At 42.1% G+C, this 19,971-nt stretch overlaps 2 protein-coding genes across 11 annotated transcripts in view; both read right to left on the bottom strand.

Moving 5' to 3' along the window:
* gab1 (GRB2-associated binding protein 1) overlaps positions 1 to 7,830 on the bottom strand; it is a 52,150-nt gene extending 44,320 nt beyond the window's left edge. For 2 of the 8 annotated variants that reach the window (XR_004794191.2, XR_004794192.2), the window contains exons 1-2: positions 7,293 to 7,830; positions 7,025 to 7,182 (exon numbers count right to left, since the gene is read on the bottom strand). Coding sequence is in view for 6 of the 8 variants with exons in the window: in XM_035636774.2 (XP_035492667.1) it covers positions 7,025 to 7,096 (72 nt within the window). In the remaining 2 variants the exon portion in view is untranslated. The remainder of the gene's footprint in view (positions 1 to 7,024; positions 7,183 to 7,292) is intronic. The other 6 variants (XM_035636774.2, XM_035636777.2, XM_035636775.2 and 3 more) reach the window with 4 other exon arrangements.
* A 2,564-nt stretch (positions 7,831 to 10,394) lies between these two features.
* usp38 (ubiquitin specific peptidase 38) lies at positions 10,395 to 19,201 on the bottom strand. 3 transcript variants are annotated; one of them, XM_035636740.2, is made up of 12 exons: positions 19,144 to 19,201; positions 19,004 to 19,067; positions 16,777 to 17,467; positions 15,710 to 15,845; positions 15,358 to 15,487; positions 14,687 to 14,788; positions 14,126 to 14,284; positions 13,746 to 13,939; positions 13,573 to 13,666; positions 13,370 to 13,476; positions 11,663 to 12,989; positions 10,395 to 11,032 (listed from the first exon to the last, which is right to left on the bottom strand). In XM_035636740.2, exons 3-12 carry the CDS (start codon positions 17,456 to 17,458, stop codon positions 10,859 to 10,861), a joined length of 3,105 nt encoding a protein of 1,034 aa, XP_035492633.2. In that variant the 5' UTR covers positions 17,459 to 17,467; positions 19,004 to 19,067; positions 19,144 to 19,201; the 3' UTR covers positions 10,395 to 10,858. The 3 variants fall into 3 exon arrangements, with proteins under 3 accessions (XP_035492633.2, XP_035492632.2, XP_035492630.2); XM_035636739.2 differs by having other exon boundaries at positions 19,004 to 19,175; XM_035636737.2 differs by lacking the exons at positions 19,004 to 19,067; positions 19,144 to 19,201 and adding an exon at positions 17,591 to 17,608.
* Positions 19,202 to 19,971: the final 770 nt, after the last annotated feature.

Raw genomic sequence — 19,971 nt, 5'->3', positions numbered from 1 at the left:
TGGTTTAACTATATCAGCTATAATCTTGTCCACACTAACATGCATGTGCAGTGGATATTAAAAAGAAATGCACAACTGCTCACAGCTGCTAGCAAACACAACAAGGCTAACAACAATGTGTTATCCATTTTGCCTTGTCATCTGTTTTCTTCCAGTAAAGGGTCACTTCATAAGACAAATCAGGGAAGGATATGTCCTGAATAATAAGAACCTATCAGGAGGTGAAATAGTCTGGCATTGTGTCCAAAAGTCTTGGATTCTCCTCGTACAGACTAAATCCACCCCAGAGTTTTCAAACTAAATGGGGCCAGCTGCATTTCCAAAAGTCTTAGGGCTTTGAAAACTCTCAAGTGGTGTGGATGTCAGGTGTAAGCCTAGCAGAAGTGAGCGTTTTAAAACTAAACGTATTAGTGTGGATGTGGCCTAAGCACAAATAATGGCAAATAATCTAATCAGCAGTCTTCATCACTGACGGACTTGTGAATTATGGAGGCTGTGGTAGCCACATGACAGAAAGAACTGTAAGACAGTGAAATGGTGACCACATGGCGACAGAGACAGTGGCATACCAATGAGGGAACAAACACACCAGCGCTAGATTTGTTTCATTCCTTTCAATACTGCTGTTAGTACCACAGAGATACATTGCAATATCAACAACGGCTCGGATTGGGTGATTTACATAGACTGTATATAAAAGATGGACTTAGTCACCGGGTCCAGAAAATGAAGCCCAAGCGGAAGTGCCTGAAGACTGTATCCTCTGGAATCATCTCTAGTTTCAAGTCTCCTTCAGCACAGCATGATGTAAATTATGGTCTCATTTAGAGTGAAATAGACGATAAAGCGCGGTATACATTGGAGTGTGGCTACAGCGTGATTGACAGATGTTCTCGTCCAATTGGTGCATGGTTGCAGGTGTAAGTGGGTGCACAGTGGACAAGCCCTCAGTCAGAACCACCCTCCGCTCCTGTGTCTAGTAGTAAAAAACACAAGATGGCGCTGGTCAAGATGCTAAATTCAGGGCTTCAAGACGGCAGTTCACAGCCAATAGGTGAAATCACGTAGGGTTGCAGCTTGGTAATTTTTTTCATGTGTTTTATGTGTTCAATTCATGTTCGAACTCTCTCAAAACTGCTGTCACAAAAAACGTTGGCGGATAACGTGCGTATAACAAAGAAAGATGGCAAAGACTGAGGTATTTACCATGTGCGTAAAAAATGCTCTCCGTGACCAACTTCCTAAGAGGTTTGCTCTTACCACGGTTTTATTTCCGTGGTTGTGTTTTTCTTTATGATGCAGAGACATGATTTCAAGCATACTACTACACTCAATAAATATCCAGAAGAAGATGGAGACCAACCGCAATCATGTCGACTTCTTGTGTTTTGAGACAAAAACAACAGTTAAGAACACAAAAGATGTCCACTTCTGAAAAACATATACATTGTGCTCTGTGTTACAAAACAAAACCTCCTGATAAAAGTATCACATTGAGAATATAACAGATGTTTACTGCTGTATCCATTGTATTCTTACAGTCTAGAATGGGCGCCAGTTTGGCAACGATGAAACAGATATGCCTATGTATAACACAGCAATGATATTTTGTGTCTGGAACAAAAGTGGGGCGGTAGGGATAACTATTGTAGTAGCACAGATATTAATATTTAATGGTTATTTGTTTGTAATGGACATAAATAATAAATGGCACATGCAATCCATTTTCAAGCTGTGGTGGATCACACACCAGACGTGTGCTCGGTCCAAATGCAGTGCTGACTCGTCAGGATGCTCCAGTAATTTTTTTCTTTGTTAGACTAAGAGGCTAATGCTGCACAAATACCCCTCTGTTGCATCCCGTACAGGTTGCTTGTTCGTTTGTTTCTCCAAGCATGTGGGGGGGTGGTAAGAGAAAGTGAGTGTTTGTTCTCTGTTCCACTTGCTAAGCAGATTTAATGAATCCGCTACTTAATCAAAAAGCTAGGCCTTTGTGTTCGTCTCTGACTGCTCTTTCAAGTTTGTTGCGTACATATTTCTCTTCTGCAATTTGCAAATGACAATTGTTTTCACCGTCATTCCTGACGTAATGGCCAACAATCAATGTGGTGTGTACCGTAAATGCATTTTGTCCCAGCTGAGAGGACTCAAGATCGGCATGGACTATGTCCTCAGTCTCCCTTTACAGCCATCGAGGAGGACCTTCGGGGTTCAATATTTTCCTTCATCCGGTTTACCCTGGAGTGTTGTGCTCCAGCACTGAGGCCCTTTTAAGGGCTGGACAAAGTGTACAGCAAAATCCTAATCTGTTCCCAGTGGGTACATGCCACTGAACTACGTGGATTATAATGGTCCATACTGCTTTGTGCAGTGGGAGGAATGTACTGACAAAATGCTCTGCCAAAGTGGGGCTGGGCATTAGAATAAATAAAAAAAGCAGCTGTTGGGTTGAATTCTTCTTTGTAATTAATTAAGATCAAGAATAAATGTGGGATGAAATTAACATAAGAATTGATAAGTCTGTGGTTCATATTTCTTCAGGATGAGCAACAAAACCACAGTCTTTTAGTTAAGAATGAAATTCTGATACTGACATGAAACTATGTTATACACAGTTGACAAACCAGCAATCTGCTTACCTACTAATCCTGTTTCAATGTCCTTCTAACTAACACGCCATCTCTTTTTAATATCATGATGATATAATGTGGCAATATACTCTCACGTGCACAAAATCTCTTGTGAGAGTGGTGATGAAAAAGGACATTGCAACTTCATCACCGCAAGTCCTCAGGTCCCTGTGATAATACTCTGCAGATGTCCCAGAGCTGCTCCTTTGAAATGGGTTTTTAAAAGTGGACCCCGACAGAATTGAGAGGTAAGAGAAACGAAAGAGGACAGAAAGAACCGATGGAAAATGCAGTGTCAATGAAATGAAAAACCGCAGAGGATACAGTTATGACAAACTCTGGCTGGGAAAGGTCTTACAAAAGCAATAGTGGTTAGATACCTTCACACTGTCCGTGAATGAGATATTAATGGCCAGAAAGTGTTGACTGCAGCAATGAAATAATCCACTTCTAGGGTAATAATGTAAATACGGCACATATTCTGAATATTAAATGCTGTCTGAGATGTGACTGACCAACATCATGGGACAGTGACCACAATTTGGTTGATTTGTGAGAATTGCCTCTTCACGCTTACTTTATTGGTAAGAAATTAAGAGGATAACAATGGTGTGTGAAGCTCATGACGGTTGTGGCTGCTCAGACGCATGCAGCTTTCACCTTTGAGCTCCACCAATCAGCAGCAAAGCCTTAGTGGCAAACTTTGCTTTGAGTGGTTGATCAGGCAAGCGGGGCCCCGGCTTCTAATCTACTGCTGCTCAGTCTGGAGGTGGGGATTTAAAAAAACAGTGATCCCATGCTCCCATATAATTGTTATATGTTCTATTGGTTCATTTTATTTTTTCCATTATCCAGTCATTATCCAGATGTTGACTGTAAGAACAGAGCGTGCACAACTTGTTTCAGAACAAATGCAGTGATTTCGAGAGAGTTTTCTTCTAAATACATGATAACATTTCTTCGTTATTTTAAGAATCAGATCTGGCTGATTTAAACAATACATAATTTAAGCATAGTTCATTTTAAAAACATAAAAGAATAACACTAACCATTTACATAATTCAGCCATGAAATAGGTAAGTCTCTGGAGCTGGGAGAAATCTGCATATTTAAGGGACAATATTTTCACTAACACCATTTGAAATATCAAAATTCTTTTCCTCAGAAAAGGATTTTGAAAAACCATCAGCTGCTGGCAGAACAAACTGTCAAAAGAATTTGCTTGACCTAAGTACATTTCACTGGTGAGAGGACGTCAAATTGATTTTGCCCAAAATTAACGCAACACATTTTAGGATAGCACAAAAACATGAATATTTGGATATTTAAAAAGGAGCAAATATGAAACCGCTAACATTTCGAGGGAAATAACAAAATAGGTATTATCATCTGTTTAAATACAAGACAACTGCAGGGTTATTTACATGGAAGCCTGGGTTCAAGTAAAATGAAAATCCTCAATCCTGTTAGAGACAGTTTAACTTGTAATCTGATTAATTTTAAAGGCCAAATATGATGGAATATAAGAATTGGGATTAGCAGTATCATTACAAGCGGATAGTCAAATGATTTGTATCAGTTCCAATTCAATTAGTGCTTATCAAACCAGTGCTTTATTAATTCCTTTATCAGACCCTCGTTGACAAACTATTTGGTGAGAAATAAGTGCATAAAAAGTTTACTGCCTATTAAGTTTAACTGCTCAATCTTGGTTTAGCAAAGTTAATTCATTTTAAACATAACAGGAATGTAACTAAAAAGTAAGATGACCATTGAGCCAATTACAGTTTTTGCTCTGTCATCCAAGGAAACAAAGTTAAAAGCAGAATACTTCCAGTAAGTTCTTCCTCTTGACACAGTTCTTTTCAAACACAACAATAGAAAAAAGATGCAACCAATGAAATACCAAAACAATTCCCAGATTCAGCCCTAAACGTTTCCCAATAATCCTTTCCCGTATAAAACCCACAATGCTTCATTGCCAGTTGTGTGGTTTCTATTTCAGAATAAAAACCACACAACTCTCTTTTTGGGGGGGGGGGGGGGGCATCCACTCAAACAGCTGGTGGTGAGTTGCCAGATAGGTAACATTCGAACAATTTGTCATCTGCCAAAAAAAAGGACAGTCAGCGGTTCTGCAGATTACACAGCCTCATGTGACCAGCACTGTGGCCTTTCACGGGGAGGGGAACCATGTACCAACCACCCACTTATCTGTTAATCAGTATTATGTGAATGGAGAAAAGGCCACTTGCAAATCACATAAAATCTTGTGGCTGTATTGCAACATGGAATATAGAATATAGTTTGATTTGCCAATCAAGTTGATGAACTGCGGTGAAAAACTACTTTGACGCTGGGAGACCAACTTCAAAGTGTATGTGAATATTCTATGCATGGACGTTTTTTTCAGGGCCAACCTTGTGATGTCGATGTGAAGTCTTAACCTGATGGCTCGAGTATCCACCATAAAGTCAGTGTAGAAATGGGGTTTGAAATGTGATGATTATTGGTCCATAATGATAATTTTTGGTTTTAGCTCTTGTTATAGAATTGGCCTCTGCAGCCAACACGGTCTTTTGTGAATGTCACTATATGTTACGATAAACAGAACAGAAGTCTGGGAAAAAAATGGAGGTGAGTAGTAGCAGGTACCTAAACCTTCCCATGTTGACTTTGTTTACTGACTTGTCATGGCCAACCAGTGATTTTAAATTTCTCAACAAAAAAGGCCCACTACAACAAACCGCCATGGTTTAAATTATAAAAAAACAAAAACAATAATCTTGTTTGATAGTAAGGAGCATCAAAAGATGCTCGCATGATTCTCACAACACAGGTTGAGAAAGAGCAATTCTAGGTCATTATGACAGTACTTGGTTTTTGGAGATCATATCGAGTAATGTGGAAGTGATACACAAGCCGACGTGGGAACTTTAAGGCCCCACCCACCTCATATGGTGACCCCTGGCAGTTAAAATGTTTTGATCTTTCTAACACAGGAAAACTCTCACAATCAAGTAGTGAAGTAGGATTTTGTCCTCCTCTTCCTTAAGTCAGACACTAATCGATCACTAATGACGGACAGCTCGTGTTTCTGCCACAATTTAAGTTCTACTGCTCTCAGAGGAAACATTTCATTGGACTTGTGGTGTGTATGAAAACATATCCTCCTCTCAAGTTGCGGGCCTCATAATTCAAACATCAATAACAGAGATACCCACTGGTCCACAAGTAAAGCGTGTAGCAAGTTATTCACCTGCTTGCTGTTGAAGGCTTACGAAACCATTGCACACATAACAGTGGCAATCACACTGCTAGAATATCCTCCACAAAAATTATACATCACTTGGGAGCATGTAACATCAGATGGGGATCTGTGTGAGTAACACGAGTGTGAAAGTTCATCAGTCAGTGTGGAGCAGTAAACACTAATTGTTACAGTGGCTGTGACAAACAACACTTCATAATGTACATCTGACAACTCACTAACAGCCGCTGTCTGAAACGGTGCAGGGGAAATTGGTCATCCTTCAACGCACTGTTTCTTGCCGCGTAAACCCGTTTTAACCATTGGCGTGACGAACTGTGACTGCAAAGACATTATTCCTCTCGGGGCAACCAGCTTATTATGTTACTCTTCAGGGGAAAAATAAAACATCATATCCACACACAGCCATGGGGGGAAATGCTGTGGGGGAAAAAACCAAAACGTTTGGGAAGTAACAGCCCCATCATGGGAGAAAAAAAAAAAGTCTCAAAACACCAGCCATGTGCCCCCAACTTCAGTTCCCCCTGAACAACACCGCAGCCTTACTACTGGCTAACTCATGGTGAAGTCACACTCAGTTTACAAACTGAGCTCAGAGAACACACACACACACACACACACACACACACACACACACATTTATACACACATATTTATACACATATACACACAAACACACATATATACACACACACACATATACACACACACACACATATACACACACACACACACACACACACCTACACACACACACATATATACACGCACCTACATACACACACTTATATACACACACCTACACACACACACACACACACATATATACACGCACCTACATACACACACTTATATACACACACCTACACACACACACACACACAGTTTCAGGCTTCAACTAACAAATACAACAGCAAAAACAGGGACTTGTTAAAAGGCACAGACGACGAGGCCTGCACACGTACACACACACGTACACACACACGTACACACACACACGTACACACACACACACACACGTACACGTCTGTCACCAGGACACGCAGCCGTGCATGGGGAGACGCGTCGATGTAACAGTTTAACTTCGTTCCGACGCCACGAAGGTGAGACGAAGTGCACTTACGTAACGTCTCAACTTTTTCTCAGGAGGAGACTTCCTCAGCCAGCCGGAGCACACCACATCCCCCCCGCTCATCGCTGCTCCTTCCTCGCTCTCCCCGCGGTTCGGAGTGGCGACCGCCGCCGCCGCCGCTGCTCTTCGGGATCGTCTCGTTCTTGTGCCTGAAACAAAAACACACGTTCGCACGCAAAAGGCTTTTTAAATAAATAAATAAATAATAATAAAAAAAGTTGGTCGGGGAAGTTAGAGCGTCGAGTTAGTGCGGACTCACCGAGTTTCCCTTGACAATGCACAGAACCGGAATTCTTCCACAAGTTGCAGTCCAATAAACGGGTATATCCTGAGACCCGGGGGGGGGGGGGGGGCACGAACCTCCGCGACGCCGCCTTTTTGTTCAAATAGCAACGGGCGACTCGTGTGTTTGGTTCCAAATTGCAACGCGGTGTAGGCGACCAACGAAAAAACAAACACACGCAGGCCACTGGAAGTCGCTACGGTTGTTTTTCTTGTTGTTTTTTTCCTCGGTTACATGTCACGCCTCATGCTAATTCCCGGCAAAGTGGAGCGATTCCCCAGTTGGCGAGGGGAGGTGCGGATGTCCCACCGTGAGCCGGCGCATAGTTGTCGTTTCTGCGCAGGTTTTTTTTTGTTGTTTTTCTTTCAAAGGAGGAACCCGAGCTGTCACCGTGAACACAGCGGCCCCGCCGAGCTTCCCTAGCAGTTGACTCCCATGGCTCCTTAATTGTGATTGACAGGGCGGCTCAGTCTTTCCCTGAACTCACCCTCCTCGGGAACACGGGGGGCGTCAAGCTAGCGGACGAGAGGAAACGGGACGTGTCGGGGCGCTGCTTTCAAAATAAAAGAACGTTACTTTCAACGGGTTTGCTCGACACGACGGCGACTGGCATTGTCCACGTTTATTTCTAGTTATTAATTACAATTAGTTTGGACGTGATCCTCGTGTCCATGAGGCACAACTTTGTCAATTAAAAAAAAAAAACAAAAAAAAACCGTCAAACGAGATTTGCTTTGAAAGTTCTAGCCGGAAGTTATGTTCGCGTAACTCCCGGATTGTTTGAAGCGCTGTCTTGGAGGACGAACCGGGGGAGGCGGCGGTGTGCAGGGGGAAACTGTGGAGCCTCAACCATGGGACATGTAGTTCAAACCGTCCCTACAGACGACCAACAACAAGTGAAGAGCGGGATTTTTGATAGATGAGCCGCGGTTGTAAAAAGCGCCTCTACGTGAATTTAAAAAAAGTGTCCCCAGACAGCTGGAGGAAACGACAAAGGAAGGAGCCACCTCGGTGTGAACCGGAAGGTCCCAATAAATCACTGCACGTCTCATCGACACAATCCATAATGCGTGGGGGGTATTCCCCAAAGAAGAACTCGTGTAATGTCTATGTAAGGAATGTGGATCCATTGACCTCTGCATTATCTGCATTATCTGCGATTATGTATCATTGTACAAAAAATATTTAAATATATATTTTATTAGCCTAATTAAGCTGCGCATCCAGTATGTTTTAGGTATCAAATACATTTGTGTACTTTTTTACTTATCAACATGACCTCAAAATTACAAACACTATCCCTGAAAGATTTTTATCCTTTTCCTTTGCATCCTTCCTTTGGATGTAACAAATTATTTACCAGTACTGGTTTAATTGTCCACATTGGTTAGGGGGCGAAACGGTTATACTTGTAAATCTGATATCAATCTGCCTCCCGAAACCTGATCGATTTCCTGGGCTCAACAGAGCGTCTATATAACTGGTCTAATCCACTGGCAAAGACGTGCTTCTCCTGGACCTTAAGTTTGGTATCTGAGGAATCTTTACTGGAATGCTATTGTAATTATAAACACTTCCCCCAGAGGATGTTCCCTGTTAGTCTGTGTGATTAATGACTTTTCCATAGTACAGGCACACTGCACTGCCTCTTTCGACAGCCTCCTCGGTATTGATGAAGAAATAGGGAGCAATTAAAAGGCTGCAGACACAATACACCAATTCAAGTTAATGAATTATTTTCCAGTGCCGTGCAACAGACTTCATGAGATTTGTACGTCTAAGATAGACCATAGATTTGCTGCATCTTTAATGTTGTCTCTTGCTGTTGTTGCTTTATTGATGAATAAATCTTTTGTTTAAGTGGGCATGACAGCACACTTGTGGTCAACTGATGATATTCGCAGTTGCAGGGCTGCATAACTCTACTCGCTAAGATGAGACACAATTTAAAGGCACAAAATAATGTGCCATCCCCAGGAGTTAACGTATCAACAACAAAAAAAAGTAATGGTTTGGTTGATTTTTCCAAATGCACTTTTGACAGATCAATTGCAAATAGGTCAAATATAGCACAGCAATATATAGCATAGCAAATTAATATATTATTAGTACAACTGTCATATGTCCTAAGACTGTCGGGAGTAGTGAGTGCGTGTGATTTTCCAAGTTCTCCTTTCAGTCTGTTTTGTCCATTATTACTTCCATTTGTGAAGAGGTATTTTGCAATCAAAGCTACAAATGTGAGGATACATCTGCTCGTTTTGATTAATAATGCCGAAATGTGGCAAGTAAGGTGACACAGCCCCTTGGGTACACTCCAGCACAACAACAGGAGCTTTGCTGTTTGGTTCATGTCCACATAAATTCATTTAAGGTCTCCAGAAACCACCTTCTGCTTCGTCTTTCCATTGCTCAGTTGAGCGATAATGTTGTTTTCTTCCAGAATTTTCATTTATTTTGAACATTTGTCCTTTCATATCTCAATATTACATTTATGGTTTAGTCCTCAATATCCACCCACCGATATGCTCATATATCAAGAGTCTGTATTAAATATCAAAAGGCACATAAAAATCCGCCTGAACACAAAAGTCTCCCTGAATGATCAGATCAGAGGAATACATTAAAATGTGCCGCTACCTATGTTTAAAGTTACCCCCGAGTCACACTAGCTAAGATAATGGGGACAGCTTTGAATATTCTTACTGAAAATTTCTTTATATTGTTAATGTCCCATAGTTTTCACTTTTCACATATATACTTTAATCCATTACTTTTCAGAAATGATATTTAAGTCATATGTACATTTATTGCATGGCATATGAAACCTATAAAACACCAAAACACACACACACACATTAAAAAGGATGAAAATCAAACTCCACAGCTTGTGAAGAAAAAGCTGCATGCAAACCAGAAAAGAAAAAACAACGTTTGTGAGCTGCGTGTTCAGAACTATGACAGATCCAAAAAAGTTGATCTTATATAGTTGCACGTTGTCTTCTGTGCTGTGCTCTGCACCTCCGTGTGTTTGCATGTTTGCGTGAGGTAATAAACAAGCCAGTTAACACGAGTATGTTCCAGACACATTTTACAGTTTAATCAAAGTAAAATGGAAACGGTCATCAGGAAACTCACGGTTATTTAAGTTACTTCTATAATATCAATTTATGCTTCACCGTATTACTTTCATTTTAGGGAGAGAACACACTCGCACCAATGGGTGTTTTCTACCTCGGTTTGAATCTGTAGGATCAATTCAAGATTACAATACTGAAATCACAAAAAAACAAAATAAATACAAACATAGTTAAACGTTGACTTGCGGTACAGTGGTGTAAAAACTATTGAAGTCATAATCAAATCTAGTTTCAGAACAAGTACATGTACTCAATGTATGTTTGTGTGTTCTTAGATCATTTCAGTGCCGCTTTCTCTGAGGTTATGTGCACATCTGTGGTATGACAGTTCAGGCTCTTGTCTGACAGGCCAGGACTCCCTTAGTGCCAGTTTGTGCAGGTTTCCTGCAGCGTTTATTTCGTTCAGAATACCAGTCTGCTAATGGTATTGAAACCCCCTCCCCCTCCTCCGCCTCCTCCTCCTCCAGATGGGCCACAGCTCCCTGGTGGGTTATTGTCATCTGAACCGTTGGGCCTGAATGAACAGGAAGATGAAGGGGCCTGGAGAGCCTGGGTCCGAGCATTGAGCTCCTGTTCCTGTTGACACCATGAAGGAAGGAGACATTTTTTTAACACATCAGTTCATTTTTTAACTATTAATCGAGAGTCATACACACACCCACACATACATGTCAAAGTGTTAATTTTGCTGTGTCATAGTTCTATGTGACTGACAGGGCACCAGTGTTGTCAATTTACATTGTTGCAGCGCCCCCTAGAGGCTATGCACTCCACTTCCACAAGTGTGGTGGAACGTCAACCAAACACAGCACACAGTTCAATGACTCGTGAAATTACACCCGACACCGTATAACAGGGTACTTCAGATTTGGCTTTAAGTACAGTCAGGAAAAAAAAATTATGTTCAGACCCATAGCTGTCTGTTTTCTCTAAGAGCCAATCTTTTATAATACTATACTTTCACATGATAACCTCACACTTAGGAGGGGTTAGCAGTAATGACGTTATAAGTCAAATGCATGAAATAAAACATGAAAAATAAGTTTTGCAGCCGGAATATCCAAAGGAATTCTCCGCAGGAAGAAAATGTGAATCACCTCACACTTGGTTTGCATTATTTGGTGTGATTTATGGTCACTGGGTGTTTAAATGTGTACCACAATGTTGTGGGAGAAGTAGGTTTTTCTTTGGTTGACCCTCACTTACCTGTAAAAACAGCTTATTGTCCTTGATAATAGCATCCAGCAGCTCTTTCTGCAGTGGAGGCTCAGCACTCAATCTCATTCCATTGAGTCCCCCATTTGCGTCCTGCCCTTGTAGCGCCTGTTTTCTGTACATAAGCACATAAGCTGTGTCCTTGGGGAAGCGATTAGTAATGTTTTGCACCGATTGGAAGGATGTGAATGTCACTCTGCTGTCATTGAACAGCAGCCAATCCCTCGCCTCCTGGATACCATCGGGGACTGTGTCTCCTTGTCCAGTAGGAATTGAGAGAGCGGAGCAAGTGCCGAGGCTTCCCTCGGACTGGCCATTCCCCACGTCCTCCTCGAGGACAAAGTGATTGGCCGGATGCTGCGCTCCATCTGCTCCGCTGATGTTACGGCCGTAAGAGTAGTAGTGGCCACTCTCGGATGACATACCAGAATGGATCACCACTGAGCTGAGGACATAGGGCACGGAAAGCACTGGCATGGCCTCTTCTCCATTTATCTGCTCTGTTCCATCTATCCTCTCCTTCTCCTCTTCATCCTCCTCTTTCTGAGATGGTTTGAGTTTCTTGGCCAGATTCTCGCTGCTCTCAAGAGAATCCACTTGCAGAGAAGAAGAGGTAGAAGAGGAACATTGTGCAGTCATTGAAGGGCCGTGTACTGGAAGTCGCATGAGTGGCGGGATGGTGACGTTGTCCAGAATCTTCCTCCGGACATGGCATTTGGCATCATACGAGAATCGCAGCAGGGTGAGGATCAAGTACTCGGGTGCAGACACCACTTTCAAGGTCTTCTCTGCCCGCTGGAGGGAGCTACACTTCTCACAGAAATAGGCATTGTCTTCATCTAGGGTCTCTGGGGCCAGAAAATAGTTCACCAGGTCTGGCACAGAGAGAGGAGGCTCATTTGTCACTGGCACAAACGGGACATTGCTAGCCGCGGCTTTGCCTGCTTCAGGAATTTCACTGCCACCATTAACAGATCCTTGACAGAGAACCTTGGGCTGCTCTGGGGGCCCCTCGGTCTGAGGGCCATTCTGAGAGGTGGCAGAGGGACAGAAGGCCAAAGACAGATCTGTAAAAGGCTCCTCTTTCTCAGAGATGCAGTTGCACTGCATACAGCGAATACCGGTGATCAGCTTCCCACCGAACATCGTTTCTGTCAAAGTCTTCCCGTCATTGGTTTCCGCGGGAGCCGAAGGCAACTCTTCCCCCTCCTCTGGAGGAGTCTGACCTGTCGAGTCTTTTTCGCTTGGGTCAGCGGAGGAGGACACCTTTAGCTTAGCCGATTCCAAGACCTGAATTGTTCTCTCCTCCTCATGTAACCTTGACATCAGGACACAGAGACAATCAACATCGTGAGAAAATACTATTGTGTATTGATCATAATTTGCACCACTTTTCTTAACAACAAGTTCTGAGTCCTACAGTATCACGTAGTTCTTGAGAAAACACAGTTTACACCATTTAGCTCCAGTCACCAACACTAAACTCTCCAAATACTTTATATGACTTTTATGAAATAAATAAAAACACTTTTATATTCAGACTTTTTATGTTCTGCTCTCAGTGAGGCAGAAACGATGCACACACTTTGTATTATGTCCATTAATTTGGCATTGGAGAACAACACAGGAAATATATATATTTTTTAAAATCTTAACCGATACACAAACTTGACACAGTCTGTTGGAGGGCTTCAGTACCTGTCTAGAAGAAACCTGAGGTACTCAGAACAGTCCTGCTGAGAGCCCATGTTGAACCAGGGAGGCCGAGATGCTTCCAAGAAGTTTTTGGGAGCATATGCTGCCCTCTATAGGACAAACACACACGCCGAACTGTCATCCCACTGTTGCAATCAACAAGTGACCATATTTTCTGTAAATCCGTTACACAAGGCAAAACTAACCTGAGTGTGCGCAAGGAAAGCAAAGAGCAACTGAAGCTTTTTCATCAGTGTGTTGGAGCCGTTTAGCTGTAACGATAAAACGTGCCTCCTGAAACTGAGAGAAAGAAGGTTCATATTGAATCCAATGTTTCATAAAAACTTAAAAAGTGGGTGTGTGTATGTGTGAGACTCACTCTGTAGCCATGAAAAGGGTCTGGATGATGCTGTTCATGTAACAGGTGTTCCCCAGGTTGACCAGGCCCGTCTTGCCCGTCTCAGACTTCCCCGCTTGCCTCAGCAGACCAGACACAAAGGAGTTTGACTGCGATGTCCAGGCACTTTGATTCAACACCAGTTTGATCTTTTCCTCTCCAGGTTTTGGGATATCCTGGCAGAACATATTCAGATACTCTATCAGATCCCGAACCAACTTGGCACCATGGTTATTAATTCACTGGTAAAATCAACAACAAGTCTTGTGAGAGGGTTAATTATTTATTAAATGTTAAAATGTTTGTTTTTTTAAATATCACATAAGAACCTTTTTAGCATGAGGTATCTTGCACTTCTTTACCTTGATGGCCTCTAGTATGTGGTCATAGAGGTCGGGGAAGCCGGAGTACTGGTACATCATGCAGTGTATGAGCTCGGTGAACTGCAGCAAGAAAGCTTTACTGGTGGGGAGACCGTCTGTCCTCAAGGATTGGACGAGATGCACCACATGTGGAATAACCTAAGACAGTGAGGGATGAAGGGAGGAGAAAAATGATTAGCACACTGTGGTGCTGAAAACATTGGAAGGCACTGCTAATATTAATCATACAAATCTGCGGCACGGTCAGCCAGAGGGTGGCTGCACATTAGGAACCCGCAGAGAGTTCAATCTCATTTTCGGAGTGTCTTTGAGACCGTTCCGTGTTTTCAGATACCAGCGAAATTGGCCAACTCAAGGGCCATTGCTCTGCATTTCAGTGCGTCACACGTCATTAGTGGGAGAGCAGTGCCAAGCCTGGGGTTCTGGGACATGTCTATGCAGCTTTGAAGTAATTTAAGCCAGAGGAGAAGAAAATGAGAAAACCAATAAAGTGGCCATATGAGAGGGAAATGGGCTGTGAGGAGACGGGAGATCCCTTACCAAATGGAAGGCCTCGGGAGAGTGCTGGAAACTCAGCAGCATATGAGAGAGCACAGCTAGCGCCCCCTGCCGCACTATAGGGTACCATAGACGACTGAATACCTGTGGGTTAAAAAATAATCGTTATGCCATGAACACATTTATTTAAATTATATTACCGAAGAACTACAACAATCTAACTTAAACTGTTTTCAGACATGAACTCCGGAAAAAAATTGTTTTGCCGTTTACATATGACAAACACATCAGAAGACTCTACAAGTCAGACGCATTCACACCAACAGGAACGTTACCAGAACATTCTGTGGCGTCTGGTTAGAGAATCCATGAGGCAGGACATGACGACAATCAGCTGTGGAAAGATGTGTTTTTGTTTACAGTCACCAACACTCACTGAGAATCTACCTGAGATTTTCCTGCTGTATTCTCACATGGGCTAGACGGGGGCTAGCAGGAAAGTTCCGGAAAGTGTCCGGAGCAACATTTGGGGACATTTAACGTTTTCACATAGAACCCAGCCCGAAAAACTTGAGGGAAAATGTCTGAACTAGATTGCATGTCTGAAAGCAGCTTTAGTTTTTATTGTAGATTTTAAAAGTACACAGTTTCTACAATTTAGCCTTCCTGAGGCCAAGAATAATGTTTAAAAACAAGGAGCTCTCACTACAAACCAGTTCAATCTTCAGCAGAGTGACATCAATAAGGATTGTGAACTTCTGAACTGCAGCGAGTCCTTTCAGTAGAGCGATGACCCAGGTGTCAACATGTTGGGCCAGAGGCCAAGAGAGCCAGTCAATCATCCTAGACAGACAGAAGGAGGGCGTGTTGAGTGTAGATGCTGTGCAAAATTGTTGACATGAAAGAGATGTACAGTTTGCGATATGTGCAGGGGAAATGTGAAAGTATATTTTTTCAAGCAACCTGAAGACAGAAAAAAAAAATGCATAACTCATCCTTGAGGAACACACGTAATTTGTCAACATTAGTAATTTATCTCAAAAGACGTGAATGTGTGGGGTTTACCTGCAGAGCGCTTTAGTCATGCTCGCGTCTTTGACATTCTGGTCTGTGGTGAGACTCTTGATGAGCACGGTGATCATCTGGACGGGGATGTGCTGGACCAGGCTGGCAAGGGAGATGGAGGGCTCAAAAGCGGGGTCTGCAAGAATTGTTGTTAAAGTTTTTAACCCTCAATTCTGATCCAAGGTCTGTGTTGAGTATCTGAGTACAACATTCATTTCTTCATACATAATAGTCCACTAATACACTTCAAGTGGACCTATTCTAACATTAAGAAACATATTTAAATGATTTTAACAGCAGACCTGCTCTCCATAATCAAAATATATCATGCACCACATTTCCTTTGTTGCTCTCACTTCTCTATTGTGTCCTACAGTTGTTTTGTGTACCACCTGTAAAGAGGAGTGTGGATCTGTGGATTTTTTTCTGACTGCGTCTTCTCCACCAGAAACGGTAAACCATGGAGCGAAGTTCACTTTACAAGTGCAGCTCCCCTGAATAATGTCACTGAAATAAAGGCAGACTGACCTTTTAACCCACAAAAGCTCTGCTAGCATCGCTCACTGTCACATGCTGCCAGTGCGACTCTTTCATTGAAAGTGCAGCCTGTCTGTTTGTTTACTTTGTGCCGTTTCACACTTCAGTCTCTGAAACGGCGGCTGAAATGTTCTGAACTCAACTACACCTTCACAGCAACTGGTTTGTAAAACAATATTTTAACAATAAAACAATCAGTGTGTCAATGATAGTGAATGTTGTTGGATTAACATCCAACCTGTACGCCAGTGAATCAAAGTCAGCTATTGGCAGGCCCCCGACAAACCAAAATTAAACATGGTAACTGTCTGCAAGTGCTCAATCATGCACTAACAACACATTTTTACGAATGTATGAATAAAATCCAAAATTATTATTATTATTATTCCACCTTTTGCACGATTAAACCCAGTTCTCCCATAACTTACTCTAAAGAAAAATCAAGGCTTTTTCCCCCTCTAGAATGAAATACTACACTGCATCACAATGTATCAAAGCCATCTTGAAAGGAAGGGATGAAGGTGTCTCACCTGTGGAAGAGATAATTGCAAAGACCTCCTGCAGTGAGGGGAGCAGAGTGGCGGGGTCAGCCTTCCAGATGTTCTGCAGAAGTGTGCTAACCTTGGTCACCTGGCCCACATACTCCCTCAGCTCATGCTCTTGGCTGGAAAAGCAGTGGAAGTAACTGATGGTCCTGACCAGCTGCTGGCAGAACAAAACGCCCGACTTATCCCTCGGGATGCACTGCACAAAGTCAGACAGCAAAGCGTTCAGGCGGGCACAAACGGCGGGCTCCGGGCGTTCACACACCATCCTCAAAACCTCCACTTGGATCATGCTGAAGATCTCCAACACTGAGGGGCAGCTGATGAGCAGCCGCAGGCAGCAGTGAATGTAGTCTATTATGGCTGGGTCTCTGTGGTTCAGCTGGCCATAGCCCTGCTGGAGAAGACTGACGACAAAGTCTTTGCTGAAGAAACGCTCAAACTCTGGGCGGTGGTAGCGTGCATAGGCCTCCAAAACCTGGGAGCCAATCTGCTTCTGGAAGGCATCTTCACCGAGCAAGATGAGACGGGTGGTGACAGTAAACAGCGCCCGACACTGCTCCTCGGTCACCTCTTTCTCCGCTGCTTCCACTACCTTCTTCACAATGGCCCTCTTCACTAGAACAGAGTGATCAGAGCTCACGAGGCCCTCCAAAATCTTGTCCATGATGACGATCTGCAGAGGAAACAATTAGATGACTTGTAAAATCGTAAGCACAACGTCTTCAATTACACCTTAACATAAATATGCGTGTTCCAATTGCGATTTAACAACTTGTCTACACTGTTTAAATCACACCTGAACACATGAGTGAGTTTGGTGCCGCTGGTGCGTGGAGCTCTTTTCACACCCACTGTCACAGCACACCAATTGTCTGCATTCGCTGAGTGAACACTGTCGGCATACAACCATAGAACATGTTTACTCAGCTGAATGGGCAGCGATGGCTGCTATAGACGGAGCCTCATAGAAGCCAAGTAACTGAGGCATTGATGTTGTTTAATCTTTGATCAAAAATGTAATTAAATCACCAGTGTAAAACATATTTTCAGAATATGTACTTGAAAAGTAGAACAGGTCTAAAACAGATGAAAAGTGGTTGCGTATTTACCATGGTTTTTAAGGTTTAAATAGTAATTGGGCTCACTAAAATAATATCTCATAAAATGCAATTTGATGCTTGTTTTGGACAACCTATGAATATATCAGTGAAAACCATGCACTGGGTGATTAATTAAATCAGGAAAATATATATATATATATATATATATATTCCTATTCATATCACATTTTTGTGAGCACTTCCAAAAAGTATATAACAATAACTCATAATAATATAGTTTATTAATCATAATAATAATAAATTTCCCTGACCCTTGATGATAAGCAGAAAATGGATGGATGAACAGATGGCTGGGTTAATCAATTAATAATAAAAAATATATGTACACTCGACTTATATTACAGCCATTGTACAGTGGTTCTATAATTCCATCCCACTATCTTTTATTTATTTATTTATATACTTAATTTAGTCTATTTAGTTACTGTTTGAAAGTTTGCATTTAAATGCAATGGCTGTTACCTTCCTTGTTGTTTTCGTCATCCATGTCAAGTGACTGAACAACACTGCAATTTCCCTCTGGGAATAAATCAAGCCCCTTATCTTAATCTTAAAACTGTTTATCTTTCTATCTAATCAGATAACTCATATAATGTGGTGTTTTTTGTACAACTATTATTTTTTAAATTCATTACCACATTACGATTCACATATTAATTACGTGATTTGACAAAATAAGAACCAAGGCAAACGAAAATATGATGACGTGACATGTGTATAACAATATTTGAAATCTGTTTTTTTTTTTCCTCCATATCTTATTTTTCATCTCGACAACTGAGCATAACGTGCTGGTCGTGTGGGAATATGCGGCTAGCTAGCTAACGCCTAGCTGCAACGTTAGCATGAACAGACAACTGTGTGCGTCCGACGGTTAAAACATGGCTCGGATGCCAAACGCAACTCTGAACCTCTGGGAGCAGCTCCCCTGCTACACAGTGACAGCTGTTATTGACATCCTGTAACAATAGAACATTAACAAAGCAGCCAAACAGGCCTGGCATTAGCTGGTTGGGAGCCACTGACTTAGCACAAATGCCGCTAATACGTATATGAGCGTGATAAAAGGTTTTATATTGTGTGCTTACCCAAATAAAGCATGTCAACAGTATCCAACTTGAAAATCCTGGACTGTCAGTCGAAGTTTAACGACTTTGAAAAAGAAAAAAAAACGTTTTATTTTGGTTCATTTGTTCGGTCACAATCAGCTGATCAACCCCCCACCTACGTCATTTCTGTGGGCGGAGATGTTGGTAGGACCCCTGTGCGAAGAAATCTTCGTCCTGACGTTGCCTGTTGCTGCAGTTGAATTTTGAGAGTAAAGAATCTTTTTTCTTTGATCATAGATCAAAGCTATTCTGCGCACGACGTCTATGCACGTTTTCCGAATAGCAACATTCAAATGCGGTTCAACGATCGATGAGATATTTATTAAATTCTGTGAAGTTTATGTACACTTCATGTGGTGCTTTCAAATACCACTCGTGCACCCCCTCCCCGGTGATCTCACATCCTTCATGTAGAAGAACATAAAAAACACAATGTAAAAAATACTTAATCACAAGTAAATGTCCCGCATTAAAAATATCGCAAGCTGCTAAGTAGGGGTTACAAATGGTTCTGATATACTTAATGATTTTAGCTTAGTTTGCTGAAGGTTGCAGACATGAGAGGCACTTATTACACTCAAAATCCGCAGATCGTGAGCAATCAAAGGAACCACAATAAAAAGAGCAAATATAAATTTTAGAATTGATTTTAAGATTTTCCTAATTACTTTTAGAACACAGCTTGGTCTTGCTCCAAGCTACATTAAATGCTGATCCCCTACAGGCCAGCTCGCAGCCTCAGATCCTCAGGTGGGTCTTTACTAGTTGTTCCAAAGTCGAGGCTCAAATCTAAGGATGACCGAGCTTTCTCCATCAGGGCCTCTCGACTTTGGAACGGCCTGCCTGAGGAGATAAGGCTGGCAGAATATGTCTCAGTCACTTTTAAAACCCATTTATATAGACTTGCTTTTATGTGATGTCGTCTTTGTATATCTTTTTTTTTTAAT

The sequence above is a fragment of the Scophthalmus maximus genome, chromosome 8, assembly GCF_022379125.1.
Source record: "Scophthalmus maximus strain ysfricsl-2021 chromosome 8, ASM2237912v1, whole genome shotgun sequence".
Classification (NCBI taxonomy): Eukaryota; Metazoa; Chordata; class Actinopteri; order Pleuronectiformes; family Scophthalmidae; genus Scophthalmus; species Scophthalmus maximus.
Note: the sequence above shows the minus strand (reverse complement) of the source record. Positions and strands in the feature narration are given on the sequence as shown.